The sequence below is a fragment of the Brassica napus genome, unplaced genomic scaffold (genome assembly GCF_020379485.1).
Source record: "Brassica napus cultivar Da-Ae unplaced genomic scaffold, Da-Ae ScsIHWf_3088;HRSCAF=3902, whole genome shotgun sequence".
NCBI classification, from domain to species: domain Eukaryota; kingdom Viridiplantae; phylum Streptophyta; class Magnoliopsida; order Brassicales; family Brassicaceae; genus Brassica; species Brassica napus.
Window position 1 is genome coordinate 103149 of NW_026016323.1, and position 21819 is coordinate 124967.

Sequence of the window (21819 nt, forward strand, 5' to 3'; positions counted from 1 at the left end):
TTCTCATTCAACCATGATCTGGGAGAAACTGGTGAAAGGCATTATGAAGAGAAGATACTCAAACAATTGGTCATTTATTACGAATATAATCGTGGATAGTGGTATGGAACCAATCTCTACATTCTGTTTCAGATACTCGTTCCAGTGTGCTCTTTATACGATCTGGGTCGAGCGAAATCGACGTAGACATGGAGATAACCCAAGAACTGCAGTAATTCTGGCGAAGCAAATAGACAAAAGCATCAGAAATCGTTTATCCCTTTTGTCTAAGTCAAGAGACAGAAGATATGGAGGAGCTTTGGGTGTATAGTTTGGTTCTCGTTAATGTTGGGAAAAGGAATAGAGAAGATGACCTCTAAATCTCTGTAGCACGTGATGTAAAAAAGACTTTTGATGAATATAATTTAAAATTCATTAAAAAAAAACTTACATTATGTTCGTCCCCCAAGTGTATGGGATGTGTAAGAGTTTCACCAGCCAAGATCAAGACACACAGTAACAGTAACAGAGAGTTTCAGAGACTCCCGTACAAGCGAGGAGACAGAGAGACTATAGAGATAAGGACGTAACTTGGAGATAAAGATAACTATTTGTATTATGATTATTTGTAGTCCTTATCTCCTTATGTTTAGGAAATCATCTTTGTATATAAACGACATCTCGTACATGAATAAAGACAACAGTTTACATTCTATTTTATGGTATCAGAGGTAAGACACGATCCTTGATCTTTCTTTGTTTCCTCTTCCTTACTTACAAAATACTACTACATAGAAATCGATTTGATCATCCTTCACGTCTTCATCATAGAGTTCTTCTACTTCTTCTACTATGGAGAGTTCTGCATCAGACTCTCAGTACGTTCTACACCACTCCGACAATCCTGGTGTCCTAATTACACCAGTTCTTCTCAAAGGAGATAATTAATCTGAGTGGGCTACCGAGCTTTGGAACTCTCTCCAAGCAAAACAAAAGATCGGGTTTATCGATGGCTCAATCATTAAGTCGGCGTCTAACTCTGATATTGCTCGCTGGACATCTATAAATTCAATGATAGTTGGCTGGATCCGTACGTCAATCAATCCCCAAGTTCGATCAACTGTATCTCACGTTGCATATGCTTCGAAGCTTTGGGAGTCTCTCAAGCAACGTTTCTTAGTCAAGAATGCCGTCCGCAAGCACCTTCTTGAGGATGAAATAACTAACTGCAAACAGAATGGTCAATCTGTTCTTGACTACTACAGCCGTCTTTCCAAGCTATGGAAAGAAATTCAGAACTTCAAGCCTTCCGTGTCTTGTACGTGTGCTGCTGCTGCAGGTCTTGAAAAAGAACGCGAAGATGCTAAAGTGCATAAGTTTCTTTTTGGTCTCAATGAAGTGAGATTCAATGCTATACGATCTCAAAGCATTGACGAAGACCCTCTTCCTGATCTAAACATCGTGTATTCCAGAGTTATTAGAGCTGAACAGAACACATGCGAGCCGCTGATACAAAGCAAGACGCAGTGGGGTTTTCAGTCAAAACAGATCTATCTACATCTCCTATTACTGCCGCAGCTGCTGTGTCTCGAAGCCGTGATCCTAACTGTTCTTGCACACATTGTAAGCGTACAGGTCATGAAGCTTCGGAGTGTTTTCTCCTACATGGTTATCCGGATTGGTTCCTTGAACAACAACAACAGCACAACTCTTCTCGGAACTTCTCTGGAAACAGGGGTCGCGGTGGTAGATCTCCTAACTCCGGTGGTCGTGGACGTGGTCGCGTCAATACTGCATCTGCTTCTGTCAATGCTCCAGTATCTTCATCTACGAATGATCAGATCTCAGCCCTGATCAGCCTGCTTCAGTCACAGCAATCACACCTCTCAACTGACCGTCTGTCTGATAAAACTGAACTTTCTGATATTATTATAGATACGGGTGCATCGCATCACATGACAGGCGATTTGTCTCTATTACAAGATGCAATTGACATCATACCATCCGCGGTTACATTCCCAGATGGAACGGCCTCGCGTGCTACAAAAACAGGCCGTGTGTCGCTTACCAAAGATTACAAACTTCTAAATGTTCTTTATGTGTCAAACTTCAATTGCACCTTGATTTCGGTTTCGAGACTACTAAAGCAAACCGGCTGCATTGCTATCTTTACTGACACTCTTTGTGTTTTACAGGACCGTTTTACGAGAACCCTGATTGGAGCCGGTGAAGAACGTGAGGGGGTGTACTACTTCAAGGGTGTTAGAGTTGCTAGTGCACATCAGACGTCTGCGAAATCTATTTCTCCTACAGTCCTATGGCATCGACGACTTGGTCACCCATCCTGTAAAGTGCTTTCTACATTACCTGTGTTTTCTAGTTTAAAAGTTGATCTTGAGGAATCACATTCATGTGACATTTGTTTTCGTGCTAAACAATCACGATCAGTTTTTTGCGATAGTTATAATAAAGCTTTGGAGCCTTTTTCTTTAATACACTGTGATGTTTGGGGACCATATAGAACACTCTCGTCATGTGGAGCTGCTTATTTCCTTACCATAGTTGATGACTATTCTAGAGCTGCATGGACGTACCTTATGTTGGAAAAATCAGAAGTTCAAAACTTGATCAAGAACTTTTGTGTAATGAGCGACAGACAGTTCGGGAAACAAGTCAAAACGATCAGAACAGATAATGGCACTGAGTTCATGGTCTTATCCTCTTACTTCCGACAGCATGGAATCCAACATCAGACCTCGTGTGTTGACACACCACAGCAGAATGCTCGTGTAGAACGCAAGCATCGCCACATCCTCAACATTGCACGGGCTCTCCTATTCCAAGCAAAGCTCCCTGTTACTTTTTGGGGCAAGAGCATCCTCACCGCAGCACATCTCATTAGTAGAACACCATCCATTGTTCTAAATGGCAGTACTCTCTACGAGTTACTACATGGCTCCAAGCCTTCTTACGACTCACTACGCATCTTTGGCTGTCTCTGCTACGCCCAACGCTGTCCTCGCAACATAGACAAGTTCAGTGACCGCAGCCGCAAGTGTCTCCTTGTTGGCTATCCTTATGAGAAGAAAGGCTGGAAACTATATGATATTAATAGCAATGAATTCTTTGCGAGTCGTGACGTGATCTTTCTTGAAGATCAGTTCCCAGGAGTTCCAGATACAAACTATGTCACACCTCCTGTTTATCAACCAGATGCTGCAGTTGATGAATGGTTATTTCCCCCTTCTCAGACCTTGCCTGAATCGACCAGTACTACTCCACCGGCTGGCTCCAGTAATACTACTATACCGGCAATTCCTACCTCTTCCTCACCGATTGAACAAACTGCAGTAGATACTACCCTATCAGTAACACATGATACGACTAGTACTACCTCTCTTCCACCACCTGAGCCGTCACCTTCTCGACCTAGCTCTCCCATTGTGGAACCTACCACTACATCTATCACCACTACAGACACTCCTCCATCGCCTGGCCTTCCTGAGCTATTAGGCCAGAGGTCATCGCAACCCTAAACCATCAGGCCTCCTCAAAGACTATGTTGTTAATGCTTCCAAGACAAGTACACCCCCACCCCCACCCCACCGTCTCTCTCGCTTCACGGTACATGAATAAAGGCAACAGTTTACATTCTATTTTAGAGACAGGCCCAGAAAAATAATACGAAATGGTTGTACACAGGGCCGGCTGAGGAGGGGGACAAGCGGTGCGACCGTCCGGGGTCCAAGTCCATGTCTCCCCGTATATTAATAGTTAAGGGGTCTAATTTTTTTAAAAAAATCTATAATAAATAAAATTGAAAAGGACCCAAAAATATTTGATATGCATATAGTTTTATTTTCATCACAAAATATACATAATATTACTGGTTAAGTTATAAAAATATTTTAAACATTATCTAAATATAAATCTTAGAGGGTAAACAAAAAAAATTTTGTCATAGGATCCATAACAATGTTAAGCCAGCGCTGGTTGTACACGGACATTCACTGACATAACCAGGTTTGTTGCAATTCATATTTATTTGATTTATTAGAATTTTTATTTATTATTAGTTTTGTACGAAAACTCAAAATACCCTGTTGGCACTGAGGACGTATAAGAAAAATGGTGTGAAACCAATTTTCTTGAGGGTTAGAAGATGAAAATCAAAAACCAAAAGCAGGCATTAAGAGCAGACAAAAGAGACCGACCAACTTACCGGCAAAATGAGAACCATTTTTCTCAACAATGATCTCAACTCGCACGTCTTTCACCAAGTAAGCAAATGTGTAATGAAAGAACTCACATTGATGAACAATCACTTGAAACCACCATCATAGCAGAGCAGACAGCAAAATCAACGTCCTTCCACTTCACCAAAATGTGTGTATTTTCATAAGCATCATCAATGCCTAAAGAAGTCTCCCCAAACCCATGGATCAAGGCATTAACAAACTCAGCAGGAGAAAACGCCACAAGCAGAGTGGGACTTCACAGCTTAAGCCAACGTATTGGCTAAGTCCAGAAAGCGCTTCAGCATCTGCAACTTGCTCTCTAGGCTTATGAACTGCCAATTAAAGTAGATTAGCCTTGACCAAACTAATAAACACAAACACAAGACCATCAAAAGCAGTAAAGCAAAATACAACACTTATCCGGTGGACCATTTGTATGAATGGATTGTGTGCTTTTGTTGCGCGGAAGTGTGTACTTGTTCGCTCGTTCACTTACCCATGCATACCGTCTACCCCACGAGCCACTTGACGACAAGCACATGCACAGTTGCACTAAGTGCTTAACTAATGCAAAGTGATTGTATAGTAAAGTGTAAACGTCACTGCTGATGGAATATGATTGTATTGTATCAATCTCCTTTTGAACACTATTTACTGATGATAATCAATTTATTAACCTGTGTGTTTGTTTATTTTTCATTTGATCTGATTCCTGGACTCAGCGAGAAGATGGGGGAATCAAGATCGACGGTGTTTTCAGTAAAAAATTTTTGAGTCTAATGATTTTCGAAGAGCCGGTGTAAGTATATATGTGAATTGTTTCCTTTATTTATAGTGGATAAAGAAAAAGAAAAAACTAGGAATAATGAATGTTAAACAAAAGAAAAAGGTATTTAAGAATACCTTACATGATCATAAATTTTCTTTTTATTTTCTTTCTGTTTGGTGTGTTTGGGGGCTCGATCGCTGGCTGGCCTTTGGGAACACTGACCCATGCTCCAATACCAAACGAGCAAGTCGCAACAAACACGTTTGCTTTCTAGTACAATTGTTAGTATATCTTTTTCTAATAACAATTAATCCAATCTTATATCAGTAGTAATTACTATTTTTTCATTTGGAGTTTGTGTGTGTGCTCGTGTTATGTGGTCTGTGGGAGCACTGACCCATGCTCAAATATCAACGAGCCAGTTGCAACAGACACATTCAGTAACAATTATCATATTATTGTAAAAAATATTTAATCAACCATGCCAAACTTCAAAGTGGTTAAGTTATTAACAAAGGTTTGTTCAATGTTTATGTTATTCATATTTTGTTTTTTCAATTATTAAGTATATAATAAGGTATTCCCTCAGATAGTTTTTTATAGCTTATTTTCACAAAAATATATCTTCAAAAAGGAAAATGATCAAAAGAAGTTTTATTGAAGGGTAAATATGCATTTATTCAGTTATGCTTAACTAATCTAAAACTTAGAGTTTAGAATTAAAAAGTTGGATTCCGTGATGTGTTCAAATTTTAAAAATAAAAAATAAATATTAAAATTTGTAAAATAAAAAAGTTATTTTGGTCATTTTATTTTTCGAGAGTTATTTTTGTGATAATTTTTTTTAAAAAAAAACTATTTGAGAGAATTGTCATACTGAATGTAATAAAGTAATAAAAATATTGATAAAAAGATATTTAAGAATACCTTTTATTCATAATATTTGTTTTTTTTTTCTTTGGTTTGGTTTCATATGATGTGTTTGTGTTCGATCGCTGGTTGATAGGAGCACTGACCCATGCTCTATTACCAACGAGCCACTTCAACACACACGTTAGCTTGCTTTCGAGTAAAATTGTAAGTGTCTTGTAATAAATAATTCTTGAAGCCGTTTTGAGACGTACCAGACTGTTCCTTTTTTTTATAACACACACCAGAGTATTCAATCATCAATATACCACACGTAACAACAAATAATTAAGAGACTCCAAATTATATAATATAATATAAAAACTTACATTATGTTCGTCCCCAAAGCATATGGGGTGTATAAAACTAAAAACAGCTGATGATGAGAGAGCTTCACCAGCCGAGACCAAGACACACACAGTAACAGAGAGTTTCAGAGACTCCCTTACAAGCGAGGAGACAGAGACAGACAGACAGACCCAGAAAAATATTACATTGTAGAGAGAATGTAAGAACACCAAAGATAAAAAATAAACCAGAAGATGAAATCTATTCCCCAAGGACTTAGAACCATATGGATACATCTTGCTGCTTCTGCTGCATACCATCCATCGTTCCTACTACTCCCGGCATTGACATATCATCTCTGTAATCGAATGAGGCCATATCAAACGGTGGAGAATCAAACACAAGCTGAAACCTGTTGCTGCTACCGTTGTTATGCGCAGCTTCAAAGTTGTTGTTGTTGTTGGTGTGCGCCGTATCGTACTTGAACCCACTGTTGTTGTTGTTCCCTTGGAAGAACACTTGGTTGTTCACTCTGTTTGGAATGTTCAAGTCTTCAAAGAAACTTCCTTCCACCATGTTTCCTTGAAACTGGAGATGTTCTTGATGATTCTGGACCGTTGGTTGAAGCAGTTGAGTCTCCATGACCATAGAAGTTTGGTTTTGGTTGCTCTGGACGTTTCTGTCGTACATGGACATGAGCTCGGAGATCATCTTCTGTCCATCTTCAGGAACTCCAATACCGGTTAAGTCAATTGGCTGAGAAACCGAGTTCACTGGCCTTGGCTGAGAGAATCCAACCACCGGCTTAACTTCACTGACATGGAACCTGGACGGTGCTCCATAGGGTAAGCCGCTGTCTCGATGTGGACAAACAAACTGATGGTTGTCTCTTGAGTTCCTATCAAGAAAACCACGGCTGACATCGCCATGCGCGCACCCAGTGTTCTCGCAGGTGAAGATGGTTCTGTCCATCATAGTGTTCAGCTCTCTGCTTGGCTTCCTCTTCCTCATGAACTCCGATGGAACTTCTTCCTTCACAGGGAAGTTAGCAGCCATCCCAAAGTTAACTTTCTCCGGCTTGAGCTCCTCCACTTCATAGTGAGTCTCCTTCTCCAAACCATCAACGTCGTACTGACTACAATCATTCATCAGAAGCGAGCAGCTACCACCACCGGACAAAGAAACAGGAGGACAGGACTCAGGGTAAAGCTCCCTAGCCAAGGACTCTTCCTGGTTAATAATAGCAAGCCAAGTAGCACTCTCCTTAGCAGTCATCTTATCCTGCAAGCACTTGGACTGCCTCACGAGCTTCCTGATCTTCGCAATATCAGGAAACATATGCTTGATAACCGCAGTCAACACTCCAACCTTCCACGCCTTCTTGAGATCATGAGGCTTCTTGTAAGGAGCAGGACCTTGGTCCTTAGGCAAACCAAGCTGCGGCCACCAGTCCTCTTTCCCATTAGGCCACCACGGAGGAGGCACGCCTTTCTCCAAAGGAAACCTTCTCTGAGGAGGATCACAGTGCTGCATCAACGCCGACAAAAGCGACCCCAGAGTCGTGTCCTGAAGCTCCTGCAACGTATGCGGAGTAGGTCCAATGGGGTTGCTACCTTCACGAACCCCAGGGATGTTGTTCTCCGCTTGGTACTTACTTATAGCAGCGGGACCGTTCCGATCAAACCTCACCTTATCTTTCCACCACTCCCTGAGATTATCAGAGGCCCCAGTCACAGGCTTCCCGTTCTCAGGGATGATCCCATACACAAAGCCCTGAGCTTTGCAGACCTCCATCATCTTCAGCATGTACTTCAAGATCCCGTCTTGAGCTCTGGACATCTTCTTCCTCCTGGCTTGCTCCTGAGACTGCCTCTGCTTGGCTGCGTCGACTCCTTCTTTGCTGCCGCTCTTGTCCTGCTCCTTGAGACGCTTGAGCCGCATCTTGTCCCTCCACATCCTCCTCTCGAGCTCGTCGACGTCGATCTCGTCGTCGGTGTAGTCGTCTTCAACGACTGAGTCGGGTTCGGGGTGTGCGGGCGCGGGACAGAAGTCAACTTCTCCGAGAGATGCGGGGGAGAAGAAGTCCATGTTCCCGCACATTCCCATCTCGTTAAACATCATCGTGTCTCTCTTCAGAGGCGATTAAACCTGGGAGACACGTAAGAATCAATACATCAATCAAAACCCTAATTCCAGAATTAGAAAGGGGGCTTTTTTTTGTGGGATTCAATCATCGTTTAGAGAAGCGATCAAGTAATAAGACAAGACATCAGATCTTATGTTTTTTCGACTTGAGAGTATCAAATTCAGACAGAGCAGAATCAATCTATGGGTTCGGTTACAAAAAATAATAATAATCCACCGGAAAATCTAAATATAGAAAGGATCGTTTGTGAAGACATAATAAGAAATAAAAATTGTAAATTTAACGCTAAATATTTTTTTAATATAGATCAAAGATATTGAGATTCAACAGGAAAATAAAATTAGTAATTAGACATAGAGTTAGATCGTAGTAATTTGGAGTCAAAACCGATGGATCTACCAAAACCCCCCGTGAAAACAAACCTATCTACCGATCATCATCTAGAGTATCAATAAATCAAATTTGGAGAAGAGAAGAAGTTGGTTACCTGGAGATTAACAAAGCAGATGAATAGAATTTGATTAAAAAGGAATCTCTGCCTTTCTCTTCTCTTGGTTTTGCGGAAAATGAGAGGAAATAATTAAACCCTAATTCATCGCCTAAAAAAGTTAGAGACGAGAAAGATGAAGATGAAAGAGAGAAGAAGAAGAAGAAAAGTCGACGAAGGATCACGTGGGTCGAAAGCGACTTTTGTTACTTGCGTTTCTTTGTGGAGTCTCTCTGTAGATCATGGAGAGAAAGAGTGTGGGTTTATATATATTTTTATTTTTTAAAAGATCATTTATTGTCATTTATTTTTCTTATTATAAATTATTTCAGAAAGTAATTAACAAAGCGCCTTTTGGCACTACTCACTGCTCCTCGTTTGGGGTTACTTTTTTTGTTCACTTCCCTCTTTTTTTTATTAAATATTACGCGGTGCAAATTTAATGTTTTTTCACTCGTATTATTAATTGACGCGAAACTAAAAAATCCGTTATTTCTCCCTCTTTTTTATTATCTTCTTTAAAATATATATCCATTATCCATAACTGCATTAAAATTGGTCGGAATTTTTTTTTTTACAAAGAAACCATTTTAATAAGTTTACTTCACCGACATCTAGTATACAATTTTTAATCTAAAGAGGTAAGAAAACATTTTAATAAGTTTTCGAGCTCAAGATTATTATAAATAATTATCATCACGTCCTACAACACGTTGTTGAAACGAATCATAAATATTTTATGATTTCTTTTTGCACTTTTCGAGTGTCTGAAAACTCCCAAAACGAAATTTATTCTTAAACAAAACACACACACAAGAAAGTGAAGAAATGGGACTGAAACTTGTAATAGTGATGAGTCGAAAATAGTAATAGAAACAGTTTACAAGATGAGCCTGAAGACAAAGGTCGGACTGTGAAGATCAATGAAGTTGGAATGGTTGGGATTCAATTGTTGGAGATATATATTTTCTCTGGGTTCTTCACTCACTCCACTCTGTGTTGCATACTCTAATGCCATCTCGTAATCCACCTGTAAAACCATTGCAAACATTCAAAGTGATGATGATGATGATGCAGCAATTACTTAAAACGAGTGATTGATGCAAACCTGTTCCACATGCTCAGCAAGCTTTTCTTTCAATGTTTCTTTGGTGATTATAAGTTTAGACACTTTCTCAAGCATAGCTGTTTCTTCCTCTTTGTAGCGCTTTCTCTTTTTTGTATGTTCTTCTGTCATTTGTTTTAGAACCTCGTACACCGCTCCAGTTGCATCCGGGATGTACCTGCTCAAACTGCGTTTTCTCTCTTGTTGTTCGCGTGCTTGAAGCCTCTTGACTATTTTGGATTTCAGTTGAATGCAGCATTGTTGAATTGCAGACTTGATGGAAGGAAAAAAATGACAAAAGTTTGATTTAACAAGTTGTGCAGCAGATAAAGTCGAGAAGTCTGAGGTTACCTTGACTGCAGTAGCTATTTCACTGATGTCATCTCCTATGTATTCTTTCCCTGTCCCTTTGAAAGGAATTTTTGTACTCACTATGCTCACAAATACTCCTATTTTATCTTGCGTCTGGTTAATCTTATAGCTATTCCAACTGCAAATGTTTTTCAAATTGCCCCAATTAGTAAAAGAAATTTGGAGAAAGATGCCAAATCAAATGAGATTTAGCCAAGCAAGCTTAAGAAGTCTTCTCACTTGATTCTCTTTAAGGCTGTCCTGGTCACAACATCACCTCCTTGTTCAAAAAGGAGAGGAATCCGGTTTGCAAAACGGAATATGTTGATCCCCTGTCATTTCAGTTCCCACAAAGTCCCCATAAGAAAGTAAAAGATTAGTATCGTGAGATCAAGATAAGTAAGGAATAATGCAAGAAGATATTTTTATTTTCCAAATCGAGAAACTCGCTTCCATTTCTCTTTATGTTTCTTCATGGTTTTATAAGAGCGATGGATATCATCCATGCTAAATTTTAGTTGACTTATGAGACGTAGTAACAACCTATAACCTTTGGGAATTACTCTCTTTTGAGTGTGTTTGCAAACTTTGCTGCGAACGAATATACATGAATAAACAAAAGGAGGATATGACTTGCCTGTTTCACATCTCTTCCACCCACACTAACACCAGCTTCAACAATGAAAGGATGACCTTCAAATACCTGAGCACTGAACATAGATTCCAGGAAGAAGTCAACGCTTAACATAGCTCAAATCAACCACGAAGAACATAAAGGTAAAGATTGACCGATGAAATTACTATATGATAGACTATTATAGCACACCATATTTATATTCCAATGCATTGGCAGAAAATTGAGGGTTGAATTGACAACCTGCCTGAATGCGTTGCCACCATATCTGGATGCAGCTCCTTGATAATCCCTAGACGAAGATTGTATTCTCCTGCCGGGCTAAGACACTACAAGAAAAAAAAACAGAGTATGATGAGAACTAACTTTTTGCTATAATCCAGATGCTCTACCAAATTAAACTTTTAAAAGACCCTCAAGAGAGACATAGGAATAATAAAGCAGTTCCCAATGTACAGCTAAGAGAAAGCAGATGCTTACATCACCACTAGGGTCGTCGAATTTAGCTTGGCGGAATAACTGATGTATGCGCACCATTTGCTGAGATGTCACAGACTTGACAGCCATGCCAGGGCTGAAATCGGGTCCCATTTCCCCTGAAAGAAAAAAAAGTGATTGACTTTGAGTCGAGGGATATTATAGATGGTTTTCTTTATATTATATCGACATTCAAACTTATATAACAAAAGAGATCGGTGTCATACTTACCAATTAATCGCGCTGCAAGGTTTTTGTTAATATTCACAAATTCATTCTGAAGAAACTGCAGAAGGGTCTTTTTGGAAGTGTCTGTAACAAGGCGCTTGATAAGCAGCAAGTCAACTGACGAAGGATGGTGCTTTGTCTCGATAGGAATTGGGGGCATCACATCCGTTCTTCGAGTAAATTTTACAGTGACATTTTTCCTATATTATATTTTAAAAAAAAATTGAACAACTTAATAATGCTGCATGTGAACAGATATATATATGTGACAGGGCAGCAAGAAGACAGAGAGACAGATATCATACTCGGGTGTTTCTGAAATAAATCTAAATAGAAACTGCGCATAAGGAGTAATAACAGCCATTTGGCGCATGTAGTGCAAGATCTTTGACTGGAAAAGAAAAAATAAAACGTGTTAGACATTCTGCAGACAAAAATATCTAAAGAAATAAGGTACAGCAAAAGGACTATCAAAACTACTTACTCTGTATGTTGTCCAGTTTCCCTCAATTACCACCTGTATTTCGGCTCCATGCCATTTCTCTTTGTTGGCCTTCTTCTCGTGTAGATGAATGTGAGGAATGTTCCTGCAAGTTAACCATTTAAAGATCATTCTTTGACGCTGAGCTAAATGATGACTTTCTTAAAAGATTCGAAACAGTCAAACCATACACAGATAATCATGAGAAGACGTCGAATATTCAAAGGATTCATGGCTATTATTGTCACATGCAGAAACATAAACAGTTAGGTAGATAGCTTCAGAGAAGCTGTTCATGTATTCAAGGGGTACCTGTGAATATCAATATCCAATCTGCAGAACGTAACATAGTTTTGGCTCTTCATAGATGAAGAGATCTCTATGGGGAGGCCTGTACTCATTTTGGACCAAATTAAAGCCTGCACGCCAGGAGAAAACAGAGAAAATAGAAGAGTTAAACAGGTTCTCTAGGAAAACTTTAGTTATGAAGGGTAACATTCCATATTTAATGCATATTTTTACCACTCCTACACTCTCCATGTAAAGTATAAATTACAAGGCCAAGCACAGATATTAAACATGCTATATAAGAAATCAAAAGAAACAAAAGAGTACCATCTTTGCCCCTAAACCAAACTTTCCACGAGTTTGCTTCAGTCCATACTTCGTCCCAGACAGAACTGTAAGAAGAACAATTCTTAAATCTAGCCTCAAGACAAAAGCTTTTTATAAGGATGATACGCAAGGCTAAATAAATAAAGTGAGAGTGGCCATTAGTTATTTACCTCTGCCAAACATATTTGGGATGTCATCGTGTGGCATCCCCTTACCATTATCCTACATTATGATCAACTCAAGTCAAATCTCAAAAAACAAAATGCACAAGAACATATTTATATTCTGAAGGTATATATGGCTGTAAGCCTGTCACTGTTACTAACCCTTGAGACTGAAATGGCACACAGCAATATCTGTAGAACTAAAACAAAAACAATTCAAATACTCACCTTACATGTAACCTTGTAATAGGATGCTTCCCCACGAGCCTTTAAAACCTTAGAGACTCCAGGCTCTTTGTTTTTCTTTCCTGAAGCCAAATTTTTGGCTTGTATCTCACTGGCACGAGCTTCCTTTACTAACCTTTTCTACAAATCAGGAAACAAGTACCAAAAAAATCAGAATTGTTAACAATCCAGAAGAATGCAGAACAGTGAAACAAAAGCTGCTTTAACCAGACAGAGTGAGACAATTAAGAGAGAGAGGGAGAGAGTTGGAGGACCTCACGGGCCTTGTCAGTCTCGTAGTCATCATAGAGCTTGGTGTCAACACGTTCCCGATCAATAAGACCAATCATGGAATTGAACTTAGATTTTCCAATCTCTTCGCTTTCAAAAGAAAACAAGACAGTCGGTGAATCTAGTGACAGTAAGAAAACTGGTCAACAGAACTTTAGATTTGTCATATTGAATGATCTCAAAGTACGTATTCTGATATGTGAAAGGAAGGGAACGTACATAGTAACTTCAACCTCAGGGAGCTCAGAGATGGACTCAGAAGAATCAAGAGCGTTTTCAACAAGCTCTCTCACTGTAGTGTACAGTGACTTCCCTGGCTGAAAAATAATCAACAATTTAAAACAAATCGGGCATTAAGGTTCCATTGTTTTTGAACTGAAACAAAGGAATCGGAGCTCACATTATCGAATCCAGCAATGTTCTTGTTCTCGGCGAAAAACTCAGCTGGAGATTCTGCAAAATTCAAAAGAGATTACTTTAAATTCAGCTCAATTAAAACTCAAATTAACTCGAAAATGTGGAGATAAAAGTAGTAGCATTACTCTGCTTGAGAGTGCTCTCTTTGCTGCTGTCTTTACTGTTCTTAGAGGTCTTAGAGCTTCCCTTCTTCGTTTCAGCTGGACTATCACCTCCGGCCATCGAGAAAGAGTATCAATCAAATCTCAGAGAAGAAGAATAGATCCGATCCCCCAAATTCGAAGCAGGGATATCTAGGGTTGGTTATATGAAAGGAGGGAAGTTGGGGAAATCGATGAGAGAGAGGTTGATTATAGCTGATTATAGGGGTAAAACGGTAATTTCGACCATGAAGTTATTCGATTCAGTGAGCGATTTAAAGCGTTTGCGATTGGATTCGACAAGCAAAGCGGTTACGATACATATGACGTTTGCGGTTGAGTAAGCAGCAACAGCAACTGTAATTTGTCCTTTTGTTTGTTTGCTTGGATCAGATTCAAAAAATCTTAAACGGAGAAAAGAGAAAAATGGCGAATGCTTCACCACCTGGAATCGCCATTCTCGGAGCTGGGATCTTCGTCAAGACGCAGTACATTCCTCGCTTGGCTGAGATCTCCGATCTCGTCAACCTCAAAGCCATTTGGAGCCGTTCTGAGGTAACATTCGATCACTGCGCTTGATCTGGGAGATGATTTGAATCAACGACGAATATGTAGCTTATGTAAAATACACCATTAGGCTTGCTTCCTTATCATCTCATCGCCCCTGATCGAATCGGTTTGGTGACTTATGGTTTTTGTTTGAAGGAATCTGCGAAAGGAGCTGTGGAGGTAGCGCGGAAGCATTTTCCTGGAGTGGAGTGCAAATGGGGAGATGAAGGTTTGAATGAGATCATTCAAGATAGTTCCATTCTTGGTGTTGCTGTTGTCATTGCTGGCCAAACCCAGGTATATCCTTTAATCATATAGTTGGAACATTACCAATCAATTGCGTATTTTTGTTCTTACTGAGTGAACTCAAAATCTTATTATGCATTTTAGGTTGAAATGTCTCTGAAGATGCTCAAAGTAGGAAAGCACGTCCTTCAAGGTGACTTGTCCACTTCTTTAATCCGAAAAGGCTGCCTTTGATTGCTCAAACATGGATAATGGTCGAGTTTTTGGCTCTGTTTTACCGTTACTAAACTAGTAATGTTATTGCTACATGAAATGTATCCCAACTTAAAAACACTAAAGAGTCTTCTTCTTTCTTGATATGTATGTTGCTGTCCTGGATCGGTTTTCAGAGAAGCCAGCTGCTGCTTGTAAGTTGATGATCACTGCTCTTGTTTAAACCAGCTTGTCATCCATCCTTTTTTACATGAGAGATGTGTAGCATGATCCACGTTTTTTTTGTTGCAGCAATCGGTGAGATTGAAACTGCAATGACCAGCTATAAAAATATTTCTACTGATTCCCCATGCCGTCCAATCTGGGCTGTGGCTGAAAATTATCGTTTTGAACCAGCTTTTGTTGAGGTAAATGCTACTTAGTGTCTTCCTGGCACTTCCTGTTGAGCAACTAACATTATATCTCATGATTTGACTTTTTTGGCAGTTGAAGAAACTTGTGGAAGAAATTGGGGATATGATGAACGTCCAACTTATTATCGAGGGATCAATGAACAGTTCCAATCCTTACTTCTCAAGCTCCTGGAGACGAAACTTGGACGTACGTAATGCTTTCTGTTTTTGCCACAATCTTTTTCTATCAGACTCTGTTGCATCTCCCTAACACGCTGCTTACTTAAATTGTAACTTACGAATTTTATGGCTCCAGATGCTATCATCCTGCCAGAATCATTTTGCTTTACAACAATTATATCAATCACACATATATATATATCCCGACGAAGCTGTGTGTTATTTTGTTAATATTTACCCGTCCGCTCTTCATATGCAGGGTGGTTTCATCTTGGATATGGGTGTGCATTACATTGCTGGGTTAAGAATGGTACCGTACATCTTCATTAACTAATAAATACGCTTTTCCGAATATCCCGCTTTTGGGCCAAAATTTTGATGTATTGGTTTGTGATGAACAGCTTGTTGGATGTGAGGTAACATCAGTCTCAGCCACCACCTCCCATGTTGATAAGACTTTACCTGCACCAGACAACATTACATCAAACTTGTAAGTTTAGATACATCAATCCCATGTTTCTTAGCACACTAATTTCACATGAATACTCTAATCCAGGACGTTTCTTTGCTCTGCAGTCAGCTAGAGAACGGGTGCTCTGGAGTCTTTGTGATGGTCGTCTCTTCAAGGTCTCCAAAGGCATGTAGTAAGACTTAGATGTTCTGCTTTCCACAACGCTTTAGCCTAAGAACCATAGTTTTTTTCTCACAGAAAATTCTGTGTTTTAGATATTATGGAGAGTCGTAGGATTAAAGGGCACTGTTCAACTTGAGCGTGGAGTTCAAGATGGCCGACATGGTTACATGGTTTGTATACTCTTAACATATGATCAACTGAAGTATATCCATATTTTGCTCGAATCTAAACTAAAATGACTATGATCTTCTGAGCTTTTCAGGCCACAGTTTACGGGGAAGGAGGGACATCGAGGACCATCTTTTACCCGTTCAGTGGAGTGACTGAAGAGCTAAAAGCATTCTTCAATGACATCTCAGGAGCTTCAAAGGTAATCCTCGAATCTTAGCCCTTGGAAATGGAATGCAGGAACTCAAAACCTTGGTGGTCTGTTATCTAAACTATCCTAATGTGTCCTGACGCATTTGCTGCAGGAGCAAGAGCCTCGTCTATCATACGTGGAAGGTGCTCGGGACGTTGCTGTTCTTGAAGCAATGCTTGAGTCTGGTGCAAGGAACGGAGCTGTTATTCCCGTTAAAAAGTTCTAGCTTTGAAGCTCGGACAAGTATTGTGAAGACATCAAGAACCACCAAAGAAGCATTGTCTGAATAAAGTCTCATGGGGATTCAAATTCAAACCGAAACTATTTTGTAACCAATCCTTTAATATCCCGATCATTATTATGCACTGAAGCTTATTAAACAACTACACGACGCATTGATGAAATTAATTTTCATGGGAATTCAAAGCAATCCTTTTATTATCCGAGCACTATGCACTCTAGGTTTGCTGTTCTAAAGCTTATTAAATAATTACAAGAAGAATTTCAAAAGCCTATAACACATCATCCAAGTTAAGGCATCAAAAGTACGTGAATAAATTAGAAACAAACAAAAAAGCAATACAAGGATAGGCCTGAGATGGTTTCAGCTCAAAGCATGTGCTCAAATCCTCCACCTTGATGTGATGGGACTCGACCAACTCCAACATTGTGAACCAGCTGTTGCAGCCACCTCCTCGCGATTTGATCCTCCTGAAAACAAGCACAACTCCAAGTTTCAACTAAGCTGCCATGTTTTAGACGAACAAGTTCAAAACCCCGAGTCAATGTATGAAAAATGACTTACGCGAAGACAATTGCTGAAGGTTCCATCTCGCAGCGAGTCAGGGAGACAGCTTCCGAGTGCAGCACAAGCCCTAAGTAACACATAAAAGACAGAGCTCAAGCATGAAACAGCCAGCCAACACACATCAACGAGGAAGTTTGTTTCGAGCTAAACGAACCTTGGGTTGTCTGATAAACGGAGATAACAACGAATGATATGCTTCAAAAGGCGTGGAGAAGGCTGCTCCACAAGTGACTGAACCATGTTTCCCAACACTCGACCAACAGCGAAAAACCGCTCCGCTGTTGTGCAGATGTAATCCATCCCCACATCATCCAACAAGATCTTCTGAACTATGAATGTGGCAACCTAACATTATCACAGCAAGTTGATTCGTAAAAAAGGCATTAATCCACAATATCATTGTAAAAGGCTTACAGTTTTCGACAGCTCGCTCCCCATCTCCATGGTGCGGAGGCACAGAGGAATAATTTCGGTTGATAGAAGGAAGCTAATGACCTCTGTATCATCAACCTGGTGAAAGAATGATGTCAATGATCTTTCTTATTTCATACACTAACTAGCTAAAAGGCTACTACTATTTACACATTAGTCCTTCACCTTCAGCAAAAGTATGCTGGGGAACCTCAAAATAGAAGGGGGAAACAAGCTACAGTAAAGGGACGGGATGGTTTACCTTAACAAGAGCACCAATGACACCTAAGCTAGTAAGGCGCAAGTACTCGAAAGGTCTTGACTTACTCGTTGTGTTCAGGAAAGGGTAAAGGTACAGTGGGATGTGAGCTGTGCATAAGAAACAAAACAAGGCATAACAACGAATCCATCAGTTGAAATAAACTGAAATCATAAAGGAGATATACAATAAACAGATAACTACCACAGATAGCATTAAATAGACAAGATGATACGATAAAACATTTAATGGTACACAATCTTATTTGTATAACCCAATGAACAGAACAAGAACAATACCCTTGAGAAATAACATCCTTGTGTCGGAATGAGAGGCTACGCACTGAAGGGTATGAAAACAAGAAATAAGTGTGTCAGGAATCTGTTAGGCAAAAGACATGAACATCAAACCAAACATGCTAAAGAGTAAACCAGAAATATCCATGTGAACAACCTGAAGAAGGGCGAGTGAGTTACAGACACGGTTGGACTGAGCAGGAGTCAGATTAGGAGGAGCAAGAACAGAGTAGATAGACACTATCTCCTGCGAGCAAACAGAAGAAACTAGTCAAATCATACAACACTAACACCAAATGAAATAGCATTTTGCTTAGGTATCTTACACTTGGATAGAAAAGAATCCTTTTTGCAATCCGTAGACTCGTCAGTTTCTAAAAAAATAAATATCATAAAGTTTGTAGATTGAAGTGATTACCTGCAACAAGGCAGCAATGGTACCAAAAGAGTTCCACAAGAGAGGCGCCAAATCCTGAAACAGTTCTCTTTTCTACAAAAAGAACAACAACAACTAATTCAGACACTGAGATTGTCAAAAGCACATCATCGAAACCCTAGCTCTTGTTTCTTGGATCAGACCAAAACCAAAAACGACAGCCAGTTATAGATTAGGAGGAGAACCTTGGAAAGCTCGAGGAGAGCATTCTCTCTGAGTTCAGGATTGCTGAGATCGAGAACCAACTGCTCCGCGGATGCCAAGTTTCGATCTTTGTTCGCCGGAGCTCCTGCGGCCGACGTGCTGGGACCGCCGAAAGGTGTGCCCATGGAGAGAGATGGAGGTAGATTCGCCATTCTTCCACCAGATTCGATTGTCTGTCTCTCGCTTTCTCGTATGTTTACTTACACCTTTCCTCGTTTCTCTCGAGTTTGAGGAGTTCGGTTTCTCCTCTGTTCTGTTCTGTGTGTATTTCTGGAAATGACAATTAGGACCTTGTTCTTTCTTCCCTTTTTTTAGGCTTCGAATGGCATGCAGATCATAAAAACGCAGATCAAACAGAAAACGCAGATCAAGCAGAACAAATACAGATCATGCAGAACAAATGCAGATCAAATCTGTATGACGTGTATTAAGTTTTACGTTTTGTCCACGGTTAGATGCCATATCTATAAATTTAAAAATAATATTAGTTCAATTATATGAACATAGATATAAAAAAAATGATAAAACTAATTAAACATAAGATTAAAATAATGCATGTGTTATAATGCGTATAATAATCATTTTAAAATAATAATTAATTATAAAAATATTTAAATTTATAATTATATGCAAATAATACACGCAATATAAATAACATGCATAAATTTATTAAATTAAGAAAGGTTATCCGATCCGTTATATGCATATATATACATATATTTAAAGAATTATATAAAAGTTATATAAATTTTATATTTTATATAAATTTTACAATATTTTATTTACTGAATTAGTAAATTATTTATTAGAATTTTCAAAAGTAAATAATTTTTTTGTTATAAAATATTATTATTTTATATTATTTTATAATATTTATATTATTTTTTATTTTAATTTATTTTTTAATATATTTTTATTTTTATGGATCGAATCGGATATCCAGTCAAAATCTAAAATTTTCCGGATATTAGGGACATAGAATATTAAGGGGGATACGGATTGAATCAGAACATATAATTGATTATTCGGACGAAACAGATTGGATCATCCGGATATCCGATATGTGTTCACCCCTATTTTTAATATGTATATATATATATATATAAGTGTTTGTCAAATTTAATAATATTATTTTATATATATAGTATGTCATTTTAATTATTTGTATAAGAAAATTCATCTTAAATTCTTTATAAAAAACAAAACAAAAAACTTATACTTAAAGATGAATTTTAATTTGTGAAGGAAAGAAATAAAGTAATATGAAATATTGATAACTAAAGGAGAAAAAGTAGTTGTCAAAAAAAAAAAAAATGAAAGACAACACTTCATTGGGCTCCTGTGTTCGACTAGCCCACTTATTCCAATTGCTTGCAGATCAGTTTTTTATCACATGAATTCTCCTGCATGCAGTTTTCTTAATTTTTTAATATTATAATTTCTTCTGCATTTTTAATGTTGATTGGAAATAAAGTGCAGATCAATCTGCATATTAATTTTTCCTGCATTTGTACTGCATTTACTCTGCACTACATTCATACCCTTAGTCTTTCTTTTTTGAAAATCTTATATATTAAAATAGAAGTCACAACTTCATTTCATGTGTGATTTTTTTAGTTAGACAATTTTCTAGAATAGAGTCACATTTAATTTTCCTATTATTTATTTATTAATGTTACCTAAATGATCTTATACATTGTCACTATAAAAAATTGCGTACTGTGTGTTTCACTATAGAAAATAAACTAACTATAGAGTCTCAATTTCTATGACCATTAACGATAACTATTTTCAATGTTACTATACATGTTGTTTTTCTTATAAACTTGCTATGAATCAATTTTCATGTGTCTTTGGTATTACGGGTGATTGATGATTCCATTCTAAATTGTGTTTTTTCTTTGAACAAACTTCTATGAACTTAAACAATCATACCCAATACTTAAGAAAACAATAAATTTGCTAAAAGTGTTTTTTTTTCTTCTGAATTTCTGTGAACATGAATAACCATACTCCAGAACACAGCAAACTCGCTAGAAGTGTTTTTTCTACATAAACTTTATTCAAGTCATATTTCATTTAAAAATAAATTATTTCAAATGTGGCAGTGTTAACAACGAATAAACTTTTTATGTTGTTAGTCTTAAACATGAACACTGCTCTTTTTGTAAATAAGATTATTACTTTATAAACCAAACACAGTTTACTCTTGGAGAAGATGAAGTGGTTCACTATTGACGTAAATATTAAAATCAGATATAAAATATCATATAATTTAATAAAACATATTACCAAATCTGTTCAAATCTACCGCAAATATCGTTATACATATATTCCCTAAAATTTTGTTAAATTACAACATATATATACCATGATTTATTTTATTAATATATGGGAATATTCTTTTTAACTATGTCAACTGTTGAATATTATTTACAAATTGAGCTAAATACATGAACATGATCGTAAAATATATTTTTAATAAATTGAATACAAATATGAATATACTTTTTACGTACCTGCCAATAATAGTCTACTATTTATTAGTCATATGTATTCAAAATCCGGCTAGCTATAAACCAAGAATATCAAAAATTAGTCTTTACTCTTTAGTTATTTGTGTACCGGTTAGCACTCCATTTAGTAAATATTCACATGTTATTATGAATACAGAGACACATTCAGTAAATAATACATAAAATTAAATGAGTTTTGAGAACACATATATTTATTGAACTATTTAAATATATCATACAAATGATCTAATATATCAAAACTGCAATAAAAATGAACCAATTCTGCATAAATCACATATGTTTTTATTCAAATGAAAACCACAACTAAATATTTTAAAAACCACCAAGATCCAAGATTAATCGTCTCTTA

The 21819-nt window shown here is 37.9% G+C and overlaps 5 protein-coding genes across 7 annotated transcripts; 2 read left to right on the forward strand and 3 right to left on the reverse strand.

Moving 5' to 3' along the window:
- The first annotated feature begins 1050 nt into the window (after positions 1–1050).
- LOC106453900 lies at positions 1051–3515 on the forward strand. The gene is made up of 4 exons (XM_013896098.2): positions 1051–1510; positions 1615–2069; positions 2175–2266; positions 2501–3515. Exons 1-4 carry the CDS (start codon positions 1051–1053, stop codon positions 3513–3515), a joined length of 2022 nt encoding a protein of 673 aa, XP_013751552.2.
- Positions 3516–6183: 2668 nt separating this feature from the next.
- Positions 6184–9078, reverse strand: LOC106451855 (protein ETHYLENE INSENSITIVE 3). Its single transcript, XM_048774370.1, has 2 exons — positions 8817–9078; positions 6184–8331 (listed from the first exon to the last, which is right to left on the reverse strand). Exon 2 carries the CDS (start codon positions 8302–8304, stop codon positions 6460–6462), a length of 1845 nt encoding a protein of 614 aa, XP_048630327.1. The 5' UTR covers positions 8305–8331; positions 8817–9078; the 3' UTR covers positions 6184–6459.
- Positions 9079–9532: 454 nt separating this feature from the next.
- Positions 9533–14131, reverse strand: LOC106451858 (DNA topoisomerase 6 subunit B). 2 transcript variants are annotated; one of them, XM_013893834.3, is made up of 18 exons: positions 13930–14131; positions 13788–13840; positions 13607–13704; positions 13372–13477; positions 13100–13237; positions 12878–12929; positions 12708–12772; positions 12405–12511; positions 12096–12198; positions 11917–12002; positions 11615–11811; positions 11387–11502; positions 11150–11235; positions 10910–10982; positions 10513–10604; positions 10273–10411; positions 9925–10194; positions 9533–9846 (listed from the first exon to the last, which is right to left on the reverse strand). In XM_013893834.3, exons 1-18 carry the CDS (start codon positions 14024–14026, stop codon positions 9697–9699), a joined length of 2028 nt encoding a protein of 675 aa, XP_013749288.2. In that variant the 5' UTR covers positions 14027–14131; the 3' UTR covers positions 9533–9696. The 2 variants fall into 2 exon arrangements, with proteins under 2 accessions (XP_013749288.2, XP_013749289.2); XM_013893835.3 differs by lacking the exon at positions 13930–14131 and having other exon boundaries at positions 13372–13472.
- A 106-nt stretch (positions 14132–14237) lies between these two features.
- On the forward strand, positions 14238–16960 carry LOC125603094 (uncharacterized protein YMR315W-like). Its single transcript, XM_048774373.1, has 12 exons — positions 14238–14499; positions 14650–14790; positions 14884–14932; positions 15129–15146; positions 15244–15359; positions 15439–15552; positions 15784–15834; positions 15926–16014; positions 16101–16161; positions 16251–16328; positions 16421–16528; positions 16632–16960. Exons 1-12 carry the CDS (start codon positions 14371–14373, stop codon positions 16743–16745), a joined length of 1068 nt encoding a protein of 355 aa, XP_048630330.1. The 5' UTR covers positions 14238–14370; the 3' UTR covers positions 16746–16960.
- LOC125603095 (CCR4-NOT transcription complex subunit 9-like) lies at positions 16915–19217 on the reverse strand. Of its 2 annotated transcripts, none has more exons than XM_048774374.1 (9): positions 18915–19217; positions 18712–18783; positions 18451–18540; positions 18297–18378; positions 18001–18107; positions 17742–17837; positions 17482–17672; positions 17325–17394; positions 16915–17230 (listed from the first exon to the last, which is right to left on the reverse strand). In XM_048774374.1, the coding sequence occupies exons 1-9, from the start codon at positions 19083–19085 to the stop codon at positions 17129–17131; spliced, it is 981 nt and encodes a 326-aa protein (XP_048630331.1). In that variant the 5' UTR covers positions 19086–19217; the 3' UTR covers positions 16915–17128. The 2 variants fall into 2 exon arrangements, with proteins under 2 accessions (XP_048630331.1, XP_048630332.1); XM_048774375.1 differs by having other exon boundaries at positions 18297–18339; positions 18915–19215.
- Positions 19218–21819: the final 2602 nt, after the last annotated feature.